At 42.6% G+C, this 18955-nt stretch overlaps 1 protein-coding gene across 1 annotated transcript in view; it reads left to right on the top strand.

Annotated features, from left to right (window-relative positions):
* The window catches only part of LOC128658081 (zinc transporter ZIP9-B), a 168164-nt gene that overhangs the window by 36165 nt on the left and 113044 nt on the right, over positions 1-18955 (top strand). Inside the window, exons 2-3 of the mRNA XM_053712537.1 lie at positions 1677-1782; positions 3591-3776. Coding sequence (XP_053568512.1) covers positions 1677-1782; positions 3591-3776 — 292 coding nt within the window. The remainder of the gene's footprint in view (positions 1-1676; positions 1783-3590; positions 3777-18955) is intronic.

The raw sequence follows: 18955 nt of genomic DNA, 5'->3' as shown, positions 1-18955 counted from the left end.
ATATTGGTGTGAATCCAAAGGTTACTCTTGGAGTAAGGTTAGGATTCCGAGGATATTGTCTTTTCTACAAGAAGGTTTAGAAAAGGGTTTATCTGCTAGTTCATTAAAGGGACAGATCTCAGCTCTGTCCATTCTGTTACACAAACGTCTGTCAGAAGTTCCTGACGTCCAGGCTTTTTGTCAGGCTTTGGCCAGGATTAAGCCTGTGTTTAAAACTGTTGCTCCACCATGGAGTTTAAACCTTGTTCTTAATGTTTTACAGGGCGTTCCGTTTGAACCCCTTCATTCCATTGATATAAAGTTGTTATCTTGGAAAGTTCTATTTTTAATGGCTATTTCCTCGGCTCGAAGAGTCTCTGAATTATCAGCCTTACATTGTGATTCTCCTTATTTGATTTTTCATTCGGATAAGGTAGTCCTGCGTACTAAACCTGGGTTCTTACCTAAGGTAGTTACTAACAGGAATATCAATCAAGAGATTGTTGTTCCTTCTTTATGCCCAAATCCTTCTTCAAAGAAGGAACGTCTACTGCACAACCTGGATGTAGTCCGTGCTCTAAAATTTTACTTACAGGCAACTAAGGAATTTCGACAAACGTCTTCTCTGTTTGTCATTTACTCTGGGCAGAGGAGAGGTCAAAAAGCTTCCGCTACCTCTCTTTCTTTTTGGCTTCGTAGCATAATTCGTTTAGCTTATGAGACTGCTGGACAGCAGCCTCCTGAAAGAATTACAGCTCATTCTACTAGAGCTGTGGCTTCCACTTGGGCCTTCAAGAATGAGGCCTCTGTTGAACAGATTTGCAAGGCTGCAACTTGGTCTTCGCTTCATACTTTTTCCAAATTTGACACTTTTGCTTCATCGGAGGCTATTTTTGGGAGAAAGGTTCTTCAGGCAGTGGTTCCTTCTGTATAAAGAGCCTGCCTATCCCTCCCGTCATCCGTGTACTTTTGCTTTGGTATTGGTATCCCAGAAGTAATGATGACCCGTGGACTGATCACACTTAACAGAAGAAAACATAATTTATGCTTACCTGATAAATTCCTTTCTTCTGTAGTGTGATCAGTCCACGGCCCGCCCTGTTTTTAAGGCAGGTAAATATTTTTTAATTTATACTCCAGTCACCACTTCACCCTTGGCTTTTCCTTTCTCGTTGGTCCTTGGTCGAATGACTGGGAGTGACGTAGAGGGGAGGAGCTATATGCAGCTCTGCTGGGTGAATCCTCTTGCACTTCCTGTTGGGGAGGAGTAATATCCCAGAAGTAATGATGACCCGTGGACTGATCACACTACAGAAGAAAGGAATTTATCAGGTAAGCATAAATTATGTTTTTGTTGCTTTTTTTGCATTGACTTGACTGTTACTGTTCCTGAAGCAAGAGGTTGTCAGTGCAATAAAGTGCATACACAGCTAAAGGGTGCTACATTTATATTTATATGGCAAATTTAGGAATCTTGTAAAGACAAACTAGCTGCATGTACTGCAGCAGATCAAAAACATTGCAGATAAAAAAACTTAATATCCTATAATATAACATATTGACTGAACACAATATTACTAGTTACTAGTAAAAATGTAAACATAAAGTTGTTCTATTTCCAGTGAATTAGTTTCCTAGTACATGATACAGAATGGCTGGTGAAAGTCTACAAAAATATTGCACTTTGTTTTTTCCAGAAAAAGCTGCAGTTTGTGAGTGTGCTGGGTGCGGGTTTACTTTGTGGTACGGCTCTGGCTATAATTATACCAGAAGGAATTGAACTACTTGATGGATCATCAAAAGGTATCATGTTTGTTTTGTATTTTGTTTAATATTAAACAGCTTGGTTTGTCAAGTCTGGCAATAAAATACAACAGTACATCTCCCAATGTTTGAAAATAGGAACGTGCACCCCAAGGGGGGGGGGGGGGGTAAGGGCTGTATGGGGTTTGGGTAACCTCGCTATATAAAAGGGAAGGCCAGACTTTAAAGCACATGATACTAATTTTTTATATAAAAGAACAGTAGTTATACATATTTTGTTTTGTTGTTGCTGTTTTTGTTCCCTATAAAACTTTCATGATTCAGATAGAGCATACAATTTTAAACACATTTCCAATTTACTTTTATTATCTTATTGTTGTGTTCTCTTATTATTCTTTGTTAAAAGTTAAACCTAGGTAGGCACATATGCTAATTTCTAAGCCCTTGAAAGTCACCACTTATCTCAGTGCATTTTGACAGTTTGTCACAGTTAGACACTACTAGTTCATGTGTTTCATATAGGTAACATTGTGCTCACTTCCGTGGAGTTACTTATAAGAGGGCACTGATTGGCTAAATTGCAATAATATACAGTACTTTTTGCCTCTGGTTACCTTGTATCTAAGCCCCTGCAGACTGTCCTCTTATCTCATTTCTTTTGACAGAATTGCATTTTAGCCAATCTGTGCTGACTCATAAATAACTCCACGGGAGTAAGCACAATGCTATCTATATGGTACACATGAACTATCGCTGTCTAGCAGTGAAAAACTGTCAAAATGCAAGATAAGAGGCGGCCTTCAACGGCTTAGAACTTAACATATGCACCTAACTAGGTTTATCTTTTAACAAAGAATACCAAGTGAACAAAGCAAATTTGATTATAAAAGTAAAATGGAAAGTTGTTTAAACTTTCATGATTCAGATAGGGCATGCAATTTTAATTTTGATTAGACTATCCCTTTGAACTCAAAAATGGAAAGACAGCACTCCGGTGATAATAAAAAATAAAAAGTACATCTTCATTGAAACATCCTTAAAACACGCGTGTCCAGTAAGGAAAAGGAAAGAATTTTGAAAAATGTCTCAAAAAGTACTGTGGCCACCAAGAACTTTTTGGCTCAATAGAAATAGTGCTTTTATCGAGAAGACAAAAACCTGTTTGCAAGTGCGGGAATCAGCTGAAATTGTGCTATTGTGATTGTGCCATTAAAGTAGCCATTTCAGTCAGGAAAAGTTGGAGCGAATAGATTGTTATCAAGGCCATCGTAATCTAGGGTCACTAAAGCATAAATGACATGGTCTAACAAATTAGCTCTAGTACTTTATGTACTATATTGTCTCTTTAATCCCTAAAAGGAAGATTTTGTTTTTTACCTCAAAGTTTCTTCAGCTCTGTGAACAATTATCCTTCAGCTAATGTCAGCTGCATGTTGGAAAAAACTATAGCCAACAAGAATCGCCAGTGCTGAGGTCATGCTATGCTTTGCTGTAAACTCATAGTGCATGCACGCTCACTTGCAAGTCCTTGGACTACAATCCTCATTGGCTGTTTAAAGTCCCTTTACAATAGGAGGCGGCTACTGAGCAAATTTTGCGGTAAAATACACACTATTTTCTAGTCGGCTTTTTACAGTTATGCTTCATCACTTTGAAGTGCTTCAACACTTGGGTATCATGTCCCTTTAACATCACTGAGGCTTTTTAGTCTTACAAAACCTAAAACCACCTGTCCAACAGCCAAATAAGGTTATCAAATCTCAGTGTCTTATATTATTTTGTAGGGAAAATATCTTTGATTGCTTGTTTTTTTTTCATTACTGATTAATTCCCTTGTTACCTTTTAGGTGGGCCACCTCAATGTCAAAACACAGTACAGAATATAAACCACTCAGAGTCTAGCACATCAGCTGAGGATGTGGCAGAGAATAGTGGCTCTGTTCCACCTCACTTCTTCATTGGCGTCTCATTAGTTCTGGGATTCATACTTATGTTCATAGTTGATCAGATTGGAAGCTATTGCTCATACCATGGTAAGTTTTTGTATACCATTTTTTTAAACTTAAATTCATTTTGTTGAATATGTCATAGAGCCTGGTTTCTCAACAGCCGGGCCGTGGCCCAGTACCGGGCCGTGATAGCCCTGCTGGTGGGCCCTGACCTGTCATGCCCCCACTGCACACTCTTACCCCACTGCACACAAGGGGCAGACTGATACCAATCAAGGCCCCAGGAAAACTGTCTCACACTGATCAAAATGTATTCAATTGTATGCAAATGAACATGGTAGCCTCCCTGCCCTGCCCCCAACAGGCCCCTCAACCTCCAGAGCCAGGACCCCAACATTAAGGTCCAGAGAAAGGGCACGCAACCTCCAGTGCCAGACCCCACACTCCATGGCCCTCACAGCGACAGACCCCCACCAGGGCCCCCACTAAACCCACACTTTTTTTGCTTAGTTACTCATAGGGCAACTGAAAACTCCAGCTTAAGGAATGCACCAGGATCCTTGGAGATGCCATTTGTGGGCCCCCCTACATGCTGGTCCCTCGGCCCAGGTCCTATTTGCCTGGCTGATCAGCCTGCCCCTGCTGCTCACTATATATATATATATATATATATATTTATATTATTTTATTTTTTTTAAAAACTACCGGGCCCTGGACATGTCTAGCTAAAATTTACTGGGCCTTGAGGTCACTTTGGTTGAGAAACACTGTCATAGAGTACAAAGGTTCCTGTGTTATTTGATTTTACACTTTTCTACTCATCCTGTGGGAAGAAAAATGCTTTTAAAAACAGCAGTATTTCTCTTGTAAGGTGTATCCAGTCCACAGATTCATCCTTTACTTGTGGGATATTCTCCTTCCCAACAGGAAGTGGCAAAGAGAGCACACAGCAGAGCTGTCCATATAGCTCCCCCTCTAGCTCCACCCCCCAGTCATTCTCTTTGCCGGCTCTAAGCAATAGGGTCTCTCTCGGAAGGGTGTTAGATTGTAGTTTTTGTTCTGCAAGCAAAAGTTTGTTATTTTTAAATGGTACCGGTTTGTACTATTTACTCTCCAGCAGAAAAGGGATGAAGATTTCTGCAGAGAGGAAGATGATTTTAGCATGTTGTAACTAAAATCCACTGCTGTTCCCACACAGGACTGAGGAGTACAAGAAAACTTCAGTTGGGGGGAACGGTTTGCAGATTAGGCTGCAATAAGGTATGTTCAGTAATTTATTTCTAGACAAGACTGTGATAATGCTAGAAAAAGGACTGATAATATCCCCATGAGGGAAGGGTAAGCTTTATTCAGAGACTAAGTATGGAATTGAAGGCTTACATGACAGGCCTAATTTATGCTGGTTGACACTATTTTATGGGTTGACACTTTTTTATGGCAAACGGTTTTTACTTATAAATATTGTTTTTGAGACACTTAGAAGATCCCTTTGGGTTTCTTTCAGGGGTTGTTACCCACATGGCTAATATTATAACTCCTAGGAGTGTTTCTTTAGGCCTCACAGCACCGGAGTAAGGTGGGAGGGGCCTAATTTCGCGCCTCAGATGCGCAGTTAGATTGACTAGATCTAAAGGCTGTGTTCACATGGTGGCTCCTGCTACAGTTTGAGGACCCATAAGAAGCTTTTTCCCCATAAATCCGACTCCTAAGGGAAGGTAGGGCCACAGCAGAGCTGTGGAAAGGTGCTAAATTTGTTTTAACCGGTCTGTTAGCTTACTATTGATCCGGTTTGGGCATTAAGGGGTTAATCGATTTTTTTGCTAGTTGTGCAATCTTACCAATGCTTTAGGTACATACTGTGAAAATTTCAGAAAGTTAGGTGCATTTTTCACTGTTTTGGAAAATTGTGTGCCTTTTTTATTTCTTAAAGGCACAGTAACGGTTTTTTGCAAAGTGTGTTTTTGCTTGATTAATGTGATTTCTAAGCCTGTTTGTCTTACTACTAGTCTGTTAAACATGTCTGTCACCAAGGAGAATTCTTGTTCAATGTGTTTAGAAGCCATGGTGGAACCCCCTCTCAAAATGTGTCCCACGTGTACTGATATGTCTATACATTTTAAAGACCATATTGTTGCACTTAAAAATGTGGCCCAAGATGATTCTCAGACAGAAGGTAATGAGGTTAGCCCCTCTAGCGCGTCTAACTCTTTTACCTTACAAGATTTGGCGGCAGTTATGGATAATACCCTCTCAGTATTTTTATCTAAGCTGCCCGTGTTACCTGCAAAGCGTGATAGCTCTGTTTTAAGAACAGATTATGAGCATTCTGACGCTTTAGTAGCCGTATCCGATATACACTCACATTGCTCTGAAATGGGGGCGAGGGAGGTGCTGTCTGAGGGAGAAATTTCCGATTCAGGAAAGGTTGCTCCTCAGACAGAGTCAGATACGTTGGCTTTTAAATTTAAACTAGAACACCTCCGTTTATTACTCAGGGAGGTATTAGTTACTCTGGATGACTGTGACCCTTTGGTGGTTCCAGAGAAATTGTGTAAAATGGACAAGTACCTAGAAGTTCCTGTTTACACTGATGCGTTCCTGGTCCCTAAGAGGATTGCGGATATAGTAACTAGGGAGTGGGATAGACCAGGTATTCCATTTGTTCCCCATCCTGTTTTTAAGAAAATGTTCCCCATATCTGACACCACGCGGGACTCGTGGCAGACGGTCCCTAAGGTGGAGGGGGCTGTTTCTTCACTTGCTAAACGCACAACCATACCAATTGAGGAGAGTTGTGCTTTTAAAGACCTTATGGATAAAAAATTAGAGGGTTTACTTAAGAAAATTTTTGTTCATCAAGGTTTTCTTCTCCAACCTATAGCTTGCATTGTTCCTGTAACTACTGCAGCTGCTTTCTGGTTCAAGGCGCTAGAAGATGCGCTCCAGACGGAGACCTCATATGAGGATATTATGGACAGAATTAAGGCTCTTAAGCTGGCTAATTCTTTTATCACAGATGCCGCTTTCCAACTAGCTAAGTTAGCGGCAAAGAATTCAGGTTTCGCCATTCTGGCGTGCAGGGCGCTATGGTTCAAGTCCTGGTCGGCCGATGTGTCGTCAAAATCCAAACTGCTGAACATCCCTTTCAAAGGAAAGGCCCTTTTTGGGCCTGAATTGAAAGAGATTATCTCAGAAATCACTGGGGGAAAAGGCCATGCTCTCCCTCAGGACAAGTCCTTTAAGACAAAGAACAAACAAAATAATTTTCGTTCCTTTCAAAATTTCTGGAGCGGTCTCGCTTCATCCTCCCCTGCTGCAAAGCAAGAGGGTAACACTTCACAACCCAGGGCAGCCTGGAAACCTTACCAGGGCTGGAACAAGGGTAAACAGGCCAAGAAGCCTGCAGCTGCCTCCAAGACAGCATGAAGGGGTAGCCCCCGATCTGGGACCGGATCTAGTAGGGGGCAGGCTCTCTTTCTTCGCTCAGACCTGGGCAAGAGACATACATGATCCCTGGGCCTTAGAGATTGTATCCCAGGGATATCTTCTAGAATTCAAGGACTCCCCTCCCAGGGGAAGGTTCCATATTTCTCGTCTGTCTACAGACACAACAAAGAAAGAGGCGCTCTTACGCTGTGTAGAAGACCTACATACAATGGGAGTGATCCACCCAGTTCCAATTGCGGAACAAGGGCTGGGGTTTTACTCAAACCTGTTTGTGGTTCCCAAAAAAGAAGGAACTTTCAGACCAATCCTGGATCTCAAAATTCTAAACAAAATCCTCAAAGTCCCATCATTCAAGATGGAGACCATTCGGACAATCTTACCAATGATCCAGGAGGGTCAATATATGACTACCGTGGATCTAAAGGATGCGTATCTACACATTCCTATCCACAAAGATCATCACCAGTTTCTCAGGTTTGCCTTTCTGGACAAGCATTTTCAGTTTGTGGCTCTCCCTTTCGGGTTGGCCACTGCTCCCAGAATTTTCACAAAGGTGCTAGGGTCCCTCCTGGCGGTGCTAAGACCACGGGGCATAGCACTGGCGCCTTATCTAGACGACATCTTAATTCAGGCGTCAACTTTCCAAAGAGCCAAGTCTCACACGGAAATCGTAGTGGCCTTTCTGAGGTCTCACGGGTGGAAAGTGAACATCAAAAAGAGTTCTCGCTCCCCCCTCACAAGAGTTCCCTTCCTAGGAACACTAATAGACTTGGTAGAAATGAAAATATTTCTGACGGAGGTCAGAAAGTTAAAGCTCTTAACTACTTGCCGAGCTCTTCATTCCATTCCTCGGCCGTCTGTAGCTCAGTGCATGGAGACAATCGGACTAATGGTAGCGGCAATGGACATAGTCCCTTTTGCACGGATACACCTCAGACCACTGCAACTATGCATGCTCAAACAGTGGAATGGGGATTATGCAGATTTGTCTCCTCAAATACAGTTGGACCAGGGGACCAGAGATTCTCTTCTCTGGTGGTTGTCTCAGGGTCACCTGTCTCAGGGAATGTGTTTCCGCAGACCAGAGTGGATCATCGTAACGACCGACGCCAGTCTGTTGGGCTGGGGTGCTGTCTGGGACTCCCTGAAAGCTCAGGGCTTATGATCTCGGGAAGAAGCTCTTCTCCCGATAAACATCTTGGAACTGAGGGCGATATTCAACGCTCTTCAGGCATGGCCTCAGCTAGCTGTGGCCAAATTCATCAGATTTCAGTCGGACAACATCACAACTGTAGCTTACATCAACCATCAAGGGGGAACAAGGAGTCCCCTAGCAATGATGGAAGTAACCAAAATAATCAGGTGGGCGGAGGATCACTCTTGCCACCTCTGAGCAATTCACATCCCAGGAGTAGACAACTGGGAAGCGGATTTTCTAAGTCGTCAGACTTTTCATCCAGGGGAGTGGGAACTCCACCCGGAGGTATTTGCCCAGCTGACTCAGCTATGGGGCACTCCAGAATTGGATCTGATGGCGTCCCGTCAGAATGCCAAACTTCCTCTTTACAGGTCCAGGTCCCGGGATCCCCAGGCGGTGTTGATAGATGCTCTAGCAGCGCCTTGGTCCTTCAATCTGGCCTATGTGTTTCCACCGTTTCCTCTCCTTCCTCGTCTAGTTGCCAGAATCAAGCAGGAGAGGGCATCGGTGATTCTAATAGCGCCTGCGTGGCCACGCAGGACTTGGTATGTAGACCTAGTGGACATGTCATCCGTTCCACCATGGACTCTGCCAATGAGGCAGGACCTTCTACTTCAAGGTCCTTTCAAACATCCAAATCTAATTTCTCTGCGTCTGACTGCTTGGAGATTGAACGCCTAATTCTATCTAAGCGTGTTTTCTCTGAGTCGGTTATCGATACCCTGATTCAGGCTAGAAAGCCTGTCACCAGGAAAATCTACCATAAGATTTGGCGAAAATATCTTTGTTGGTGCGAATCCAAGGGTTTCTCATGGAGTAAGATTAGGATTCCCAGGATATTGTCCTTTCTCCAAGAAGGATTGGAGAAAGGATTATCAGCTAGTTCCTTAAAAGGACAGATATCTGCTTTGTCTATTCTTTTACACAAACGTCTGGCAGAGGTACCAGACGTTCAAGCGTTTAGTCAGGCTTTAGTCAGAATTAAGCCTGTTTATAGACCTGTGGCTCCGCCATGGAGTCTGAATTTAGTTCTTTCAGTTCTGCAAGGGGTTCCGTTTGAACCTTTACATTCCATAAATATTAAACTTTTATCTTGGAAAGTTTTGTTTTTGGTAGCTATCTCTTCTGCTCGAAGAGTTTCAGAGTTATCTGCTTTGCAGTGTGACTCACCTTATTTGGTGTTCCATGCAGATAAGGTAGTTTTGCGTACCAAACCCGGTTTTCTTCCTAAGGTTGTGTCTAATAAGAATATTAATCAGGAAATTGTTGTTACTTCTCTGTGTCCTTATCCTTCTTCGAAGAAGGAACGTCTGTTACACAATCTTGATGTGGTTCGTGCTTTAAAGTTCTATTTACAAGCAACTAAGGATTTCAGACAAACAACTTCATTATTTGTCATCTATTCTGGTAAGAGGAGAGGTCAGAAGGCGACTGCTACCTCTCTTTCCTTTTGGCTGAAAAGCATCATCCGTCTGGCCTATGAGACTGCTGGCCAGCAGCCTCCTGAAACAATTACTGCTCATTCTACCAGAGCAGTGGCTTCCACATGGGCTTTTAAAAATGAGGCTTCTGTTGAACAGATTTGTAAAGCAGCGACTTGGTCTTCCCTGCATACTTTTTCCAAATTGTCCAAATTTGATACTTTTGCTTCTTCGGAGGCTATTTTTGGGAGAAAGGTTTTACAAGCAGTGGTGCCTTCCGTTTAAGGTACCTGTCTTGTTCCCTCCCTTCATCCGTGTCCTAAAGCTTTGGTATTGGTATCCCACAAGTAAAGGATGAATCCGTGGACTGGATACACCTTACAAGAGAAAACAGAATTTATGCTTACCTGATAAATTACTTTCTCTTGTGGTGTATCCAGTCCACGGCCCGTCCTGGCTATTAAGTCAGGTAGCTTTTTTTGTTTAAACTACAGTCACCACTGCACCCTATGGTTTCTCCTTTTTCTTCCTAACCTCCGGTCGAATGACTGGGGGGTGGAGCTAGAGAGGGAGCTATATGGACAGCTCTGCTGTGTGCTCTCTTTGCCACTTCCTGTTGGGAAGGAGAATATCCCACAAGTAAAGGATGAATCCGTGGACTGGATACACCACAAGAGAAAGTAATTTATCAGGTAAGCATAAATTCTGTTTTTCTGCTATTGGTATAGTGCTCATGTGATCCTATGTTTAAGAATATAGAATGGGAATCACCTACTGATGAGTAGGAACCTTGTCCAATCTCTTAATGTAAAACTACTATAGTGCTACGGTGAGGAATGCTATATGAATGATGTAGCATTATAAAATTTTGTGAATAAACAGCAAATTTGGAATTTTGCAGGCATGAAAATGACAAACCATTTTATAACAGGGCTCAGCAATATTGTTCATAATTTAGAAGCCAGAAACTTTTGGCCATTCCTATGACATATGTCCAGCATAGACCATATCCTATGACCAATCAAAAAACTCTGTATTAAGTGGTATCACAATAGTAAACAAAGACACATAAACAACCTAGAATAACAAATACAACAAAATGTATTTTAAAATGAATGGAATAAGTAATAAATTCAATGTGCCCCTATAGACAATTCCAAATTAAGTATACTAAAGTAAAGTCACTAAGACAATAACTTTAAAAAATATTGATGGTACAATTTATGTATAATAATAATTCAATCACTTATCAATGTCCCAGTGTGTAGAAAGTGCCACCAAATATTCTAGTCCCAGTATCTGCCCACAAATAAACAAAACGGTCAGAGCAAGTGTTCCTCCTGACTAATATTGGGCCACAGGCATGTTGCATCACCAAATGTCAGAGTTCCTCAAGCTGTGGAGGATATGAGTCAATGAATTAAATAATGAAAATCACCAATCGAGCGTTGTATCCCTTGATAAAAGTTCAACCTCTTAAATGTATTTATATCCCGGGAGAAACATTGAAATTATAGTATGAGTACTCACAATCTACTGCAGTTCCTTGAATGGGTCTGGGATTCAGAATTCGCTGATCTTAATAATTAACCAGTGTGTGCAGCCAAAATCCTCCAATTATAATGTAAAAATCACCCCGGCGGATACTTGTTAGGCATAACTTACTGGTAAATTTCTGTGAATTTCAAAATTGCTCTCCCCAGTCAAGAAAACACCATTTCCAAGGCAGGCACTAAAGTTTTAGTAGCAGGTAGGATCAACTTAATTCCTGCTTGCTAGTGCTGAGAAAGATAGATAGATAGATAGATAGATATAGCATATTCATAGACAAATGCGTATATACACAACATGTGGTGACCTGGTTTAGAGTCCCCAAAACACCCATGGGGGAAGGGGGCACCCATGGGTGTTTTTGAGAAGTCTAAATCAGGTGGGGCCTAATTTTAAGGCGCTAGTGGCTTCCTGGTAGGAATGGGTGAATGTTTCTAAAAATTCGAAATTTAAAACAAATTTTTATTCGTTCGTTCGAATCGAATGTTTATATGACATTCTAACATTCTATTTTCAAATTTTTGTTTTCAAATTTTTCAATAAAATTCCAAAATATTTGTTAGAATAATAGAATGTTTAGCTATGTATTCATTCAATTTCGAAATGTAATATTCGAATTTGAATGCGACATTCAAATTTGAAATAGTATTTCTAGTCTACAACTGTGTTTAATAAATGTATATGTCACATTCGAGTTTGAAATAGTATTTCTAGTCTAATACTGTGTTTTAAATGTAATATTCAAATTCGAATGTGACATTCGAATTCGAAATAGTATTTCTAGTCTAATAATGTGTTTTTTAAATGTAATATTCGAATGTGACATTCGAATTTGAAATAGTATTTCTAGTTTACAACTGTGTTTAATAAATGTAATATGTCACATTCGAATTTGAAATAGTATTTCTAGTCTAATACTGTGTTTTAAATGTAATATTCGAATTTGGATGTGACATTCGAATTCGAAATATTATTTCTAGTCTAATACTGTGTTTTATAAATGTAATATTCGAATGTGATATTCGATTCGAATGTGATATTCGGTTCGAATGTGACATTCAAATTCGAAATAGTGTTTCTAGTCTACAATTGTGTTTTATAAATGTAATATTTGAATTCGAAAGTGACATTCGAAAACTGTAAATAACATTCGAAAATCGAATTTTTAAGAATATTTGTTCTTATCAACATTCTATTATGTAAATCGAATTTCTACAATGACATTCGTTCTAACATTCAAATTCGAATATAAACACATTCGCCCATCCCTACTCCCTGGTGTCTGGGTTTGTCAAGGCCTGTTTTAAATAGACATTTAACTGAATAAAAATAGCATATTTGCAGCTTCTTCTCACTAAAGATCTGTCATTTTGATTTTCTTAAGAAAAAACACAAAATGACATAAATGCATCACCCCTTTTATTTTTTGGTCCACTATCCGCAGCCTGTCCCTTTGGATGGTGTTGGAGTGTGCTTGTCAGTTCACACATGAGTAAACCGCACTAGTGATTTAGCACATTGCATTATCAGCATAAAGAAAGGGCGCTTGGCTATGCATGGTAATCAAGTGTACACAGCCCTGCATTTCCTTGGATTAAATTCACATTTTTCTACTAGAAAGTCATTAGCCCTGGATTAATAATCAAAACCAAAACATAATACAGAAACTGTAATGAGTGCTTTGTGTAGGTAGTGGAATAACAGGTTTGTTCCAATTTCTTCTTGCTTTCTGGTCTAACTGAAATGAGACCCAGATAATGATTAACAGCAGGAAATTCTGTCTGTAATTGCATGGATCATATAATAAAGATCTTTTTATTTAAGACAATAGTCCAACAGATTCTTTTTACTTTAGACCAAAGGAATGTCAAGATCATAATTAAAAAGCATAGCAAAAAAACAAGTAAAAATGTAATTTAATACAAACTGTCAATAGCATAATTGTTTATTATGCATGTTTACTTTTGTTCTGTCTGACATATGTTTATAATGCTGTTTCATACCTAGTTAATGTTTTCTAAAAAAATATTGTCTTAAGGTTATGGTTAACCCTTCAGGTGCCAAAGAGGGATACCAGGAGGTTAAATGGCAGATGGTGTATTTCCTATTTACATGCTTACAAAATAGCGGCATTTCAGATTATCTCTGTGTTTACATGCGTTTTCTTTACTGATACTTATTTGTATAATGCATTGCCTAAAACACTTGCAATGTTACCAACAGACTCTGTTACCTGGTCTCTCTATACTATACAGTTAAAAAATATATATGCAGAAATATAAACTAGAAAATGCTAGCTTTGTTGGCTTATAGGAGAGAGTTTGCAGTTGAGCCATGGGAAGATATTTACCTGCAGACTCAGTATCACTGTAACACATTTTATCAGTCTCATACAGTGTGGCATTGTATGAAAGTGTCCAGATCTGAATCTGACTGTTAGAATGTGTTCCACTGGACACAATGCTTGAGGATATGTGCTCCCTCTACCGCAGTGCATGAGGATATGTGCTCCCTCTGCCGCAGTGCATGAGGATATGTGCTCCCTCTGCCGCAGTGCATGAGGATATGTGCTCCCTCTGCTGCAGTGCATGAGGATATGTGCTCCCTCTGCTGCAGTGCATGAGGATATGTGCTCCCTCTGCCGAGGTGCATGAGGATATGGGCTCCCTCTGCCGCAGTGTATGAGGATATGTGCTCCCTCTGCTGCAGTGCATGAGGATATGTGCTCCCTCTGCTGCAGTGCATGAGGATATGTGCTCCCTCTGCTGCAGTGCATGAGGATATGTGCTCCCTCTGCTGCAGTGCATGAGGATATGTGCTCCCTCTGCTGCAGTGCATGAGGATATGTGCTCCCTCTGCTGCAGTGCATGAGGATATGTGCTCCCTCTGCTGCAGTGCATGAGGATATGTGCTCCCTCTGCTGCAGTGCATGAGGATATGTGCTCCCTCTGCTGCAGTGCATGAGGATATGTGCTCCCTCTGCTGCAGTGCATGAGGATATGTGCTCCCTCTGCTGCAGTGCATGAGGATATGTGCTCCCTCTGCTGCAGTGCATGAGGATATATGCTCCCTCTGCTGCAGTGCATGAGGATATGTGCTCCCTCTGCCGCAGTGTATGAGGATATGTGCTCCCTATCAGTATAAAAGACACCTGTCCACAACCTCAAACAGTCACACTCCAAACTCCACTATGGTGAAGACCAAAGAGCTGTCAAAGGACACCAGAAACAAAATTGTAGACCTGCACTTGGCTGGGAAGACTGAGTTGAAGAAATCAACTGTGGGAGCAATAATTAGAAAATGGAAGACATACAAGACCACTGATAATCTCCCTCGATCTGGGGCTCCACGCAAGATCTCACCCCGTGGGGTCAAAATGATCACAAGAATGGTGAGCAAACATCCCAGAACCACACGGGGAGACCTAGTGAATGACCTGCAGAGAGCTGGGACCAACTAAACAAAGGCTACCATCAGTAACACACTACGCCGCCAGGGACTCAGATCCTGCAGTGCCAGACGTGTCCCCCTGCTTAAGCCAGTACATGTCCGGGCCCGTCTGAAGTATGCTAGAGAGCATTTGGATGATCCAGAAGCGGATTGGGAGAATGTCATATGGTCAGATGAAACCAAAGTAGAACTGTTTGGTAGAAACACAACTCATCGTGTTTGGAGGAGAGAGAATGCTGAGTTGCAACCAAAGAACACCATACCTACTGTAAAGCATGGGGGTGGCAACATCATGCTTTGGGGCTGTTTCTCTGCAAAGGGAACAGGACGACTGATCCGTGTACATGAAAGAATGAATAGGGCCATGTATCATGAGATTTTGAGTGCAAACCTCCTTCCATCAGCAAGGGCATTGAAGATGAAACGTGGCTGGGTCTTTCAGCATGACAATGATCCCAAACACACCGCCCGGGCAACGAAGGAGTGGCTTCGTAAGAAGCATTTCAAAGTCCTGGAGTGGCCTAGCCAGTCTCCAGATCTCAACCCCATAGAAAACCTTTGGAGGGAGTTGAAAGTCCGTGTTTCCCAGCGACAGCCCCAAAACATCACTGCTCTAGAGGAGATCTGCATGCAGGAATGGGCCAACATACCAGCAACAGTGTGTGACAACCTTGTGAAGACTTACAGAAAACGTTTGACCTCTGTCATTGCCAACAAAGGATATATAACAAAGTATTGAGATGAACTTTTGATATTGACCAAATACTTATTTTCCACCATAATTTGCAAATAAATTCTTTCCAAATCAGACAATGTGATTGTCTGGATTTGTTTCCACATTTTGTCTCTCATAGTTGAGGTATACCTATGATGAAAATTACAGGCCTCTCTCATCTTCTTAAGTGGGAGAACTTGCACAATTGGTGGCTGACTAAATACTTTTTTGCCCTACTGTATGTGCTCCCTCTGCTGCAGTGCATGAGGATATGTGCTCTCTCTGCTGCAGTGCATGAGGATATGTGCTCTCTCTGCTGCAGTGCATGAGGATATGTGCTCCCTCTGCCGCAGTGCATGAGGATATGTGCTCCTTCTGCTGCAGTGCATGAGGATATGTGCTCCCTCTGCTGCAGTGCATGAGGATATGTGCTCCCTCTGCTGCAGTGCATGAGGATATGTGCTCCCTCTGCTGCAGTGCATGAGGATATGTGCTCCCTCTGCTGCAGTGCATGAGGATATGTGCTCCCTCTGCTGCAGTGCATGAGGATATGTGCTCCCTCTGCTGCAGTGCATGAGGATATGTGCTCCCTCTGCCGCAGTGCATGAGGATATGTGCTCCCTCTGCTGCAGTGCATGAAGATATGTGCTCCCTCTGCCGCAGTGCATGAGGATATGTGCTCCCTCTGCCGCAGTGCATGAGGATATGTGCTCCCTCTGCCGCAGTGCATGAGGATATGTGCTCCCTCTGCCGCAGTGCATGAGGATATGTGCTCCCTCTGCTGCAGTGCATGAGGATTTGTGCTTCCTCTGCTGCAGTGCATGAGGATATGCGCTCCCTCTGCCCCAGTGCATGAGGATATGTGCTCCCTCTGCCGCAGTGCATGAGGATATGTGCTCCCTCTGCCGCAGTGCATGAGGATATGTGCTCCCTCTGCCGCAGTGCATGAGGATATGTGCTCCTTCTGCCGCAGTGCATGAGGATATGTGCTCCCTCTGCCGCAGTGCATGAGGATATGTGCTCCCTTTGCCGCAGTGCATGAGGATATGTGCTCCCTCTGCCGCAGTGCATGAGGATATGTGCTCCCTCTGCCGCAGTGCATGAGGATATGTGCTCCCTCTGCTGCAGTGCATGATGATATGTGCTCCCTCTGCTGCAGTGCATGAGGATATGTGCTCCCTCTGCTGCAGTGCATGAGGATATGTGCTCCCTCTGCTACAGTGCATGAGGATATGTGCTTCCTCTGCTGCCGTGTATGAGGATATGTGCTCCCTGTGCTGCAGTGCATGAGGATATGTGCTCCCTCTGCCGCAGTGTATGAGGATATGTGCTCCCTCTGCCGCAGTGTATGAGGATATGTGCTCCCTCTGCTGCAGTGCATGAGGATATGTGCTCCCTCTGCCGCAGTGCATGAGGATATGTGTTCCCTCTGCTGCAGTGCATGAGGATATGTGCTCCCTCTGCTGCAGTGCATGAGGATATGTGCTCCCTCTGCTGCAGTGCATGAGGATATGTGCTCCCTCTGCTGCAGTGCATGAGGATATGTGCTCCCTCTGCTGCAGTGCATGAGGATATGTGCTCCCTCTGCTGCAGTGCATGAGGATATGTGCTCCCTCTGCCGCAGTGCATGAGGATATGTGCTCCCTCTGCTGCAGTGCATGAGGATATGTGCTCCCTCTGCTGCAGTGTATGAGGATATGTGCTCCCTCTGCCGCAGTGTATGAGGATATGTGCTCCCTCTGCTGCAGTGCATGAGGATATGTGCTCCCTCTGCTGCAGTGCATGAGGATATGTGCTCCCTCTGCTGCAGTGCATGAGGATATGTGCTCCCTCTGCTGCAGTGCATGAGGATATGTGCTCCCTCTGCCGCAGTGCATGAGGATATGTGCTCCCTCTGCCGCAGTGCATGAGGATATGTGCTCCCTCTGCCGCAGTGCATGAGGATATGTGCTCCCTCTGCTGCAGTGCATGAGGATATGTGCTCCCTCTGCTGCAGTGTATGAGGATATGTGCTCCCTCTGCCGCAGTGTATGAGGATATGTGCTCCCTCTGCTGCAGTGCATGAGGATATGTGCTCCCTCTGCTGCAGTGCATGAGGATATGTGCTCCCTCTGCTGCAGTGCATGAGGATATGTGCTCCCTCTGCTGCAGTGCATGAGGATATGTGCTCCCTCTGCTGCCGTGTATGAGGAGTGCATGAGGATATATGATCTTTGCTGCAGTGCATGAGGAAATATTTGCTCCCTAGAGTATTTGGTTCCACTGTCAGTGTGTGAGACAGTATATTGTTCCATGGCTGCAGCGTGAGTGTATTTTCTTTTCTTGCCACAGTATGTGAGACAATTTGCTTTGCCTGCTGCAGTACCCGAGAGTATTTGTTTTTGCATTGTATTTGCTACCTATGTTTTAGTGAATTTTGTTATTATTTTGCCCCAGTACAGGAGGAGATTTGCTTCCCCTGCCACAGTACGCAAGATGATTTGCTTCCGCCGAAGCTATGCAGGAGATTTTCTTCCTTCACCGCAGTGCAGGAGGTGATTTGCTTTTATTTTTTCCTCTTCTGCAGCGTGCAACACTTGGGTAGATTCTTAAAAACTCATCAGACTGGAGTGACATCAGTTTGCAGACCTCACTCAATTTCCAAGAAAAGTGGCCGAACTTTGGTGTTGCTGGTATCATGCTTACTCCCAGGGGTAATACCCTTATGATATTGCAATATAAACGTTTGCTGGCATGTTTAATCGTTTTTATATATGCTTTGGTGATAAAACTTTATTGGGGCCTAGTTTTTTCCACATGGCTGGCTTAAATTTTGACTAGAAACAGTTTTACTGAGGCTTTCCACTGTTATAGTATAAAAGTTACAGTTGGTGCAGTTAAAATTACAAACTGTGACATCCAGCTTCCCTCAGGAGTTGGTTGTGACTGGTAAAAAAAAAAAAAAAAAAAAAAAAAATTTCGTTTTTTTGATCCGTTTTTTTAACTAAGGGGTTAATCATCCATTTGCAAGTGGATGTAATGCTCTGCTAGCCTATTACATACACTGTAAAAATTTCGTTTGATTTACTGCATTTTTTCACTGTTTTTCAAATTCTGATAAAATTTGTTTCTCTTAAAGGCACAGTACCGTTTTTTATATTTGCTTGTTAACTTGATTTAAAGTGTTTTCCAAGCTTGCTAGGCTCATTGCCAGTCTGTATAAACATGTCTGACATAGAAGAAACTCCTTGTTCATTATGTTTAAAAGCCATGGTGGAACCCCCTCTTAGAATGTGTACCAAATGTACTGATTTCATTTTATGCAATAAAGATCATATTCTGTTTTTAAAAAAAATTATCACCAGAGGAATCTGACGAGGGGAAAGTTATGCCGACTAACTCTCCCCACGTGTCAGACCCTTTGACTCCCGCCCAAGGGACTCACGCTCAAATGGCGCCAAGTACATCTAGGGCGCCCATAGCGTTTACTTTACAAGACATG

The sequence above is a fragment of the Bombina bombina genome, chromosome 4 (assembly GCF_027579735.1).
Source record: "Bombina bombina isolate aBomBom1 chromosome 4, aBomBom1.pri, whole genome shotgun sequence".
NCBI lineage: Eukaryota > Metazoa > Chordata > Amphibia > Anura > Bombinatoridae > Bombina > Bombina bombina.
Note: the sequence above shows the minus strand (reverse complement) of the source record. Positions and strands in the feature narration are given on the sequence as shown.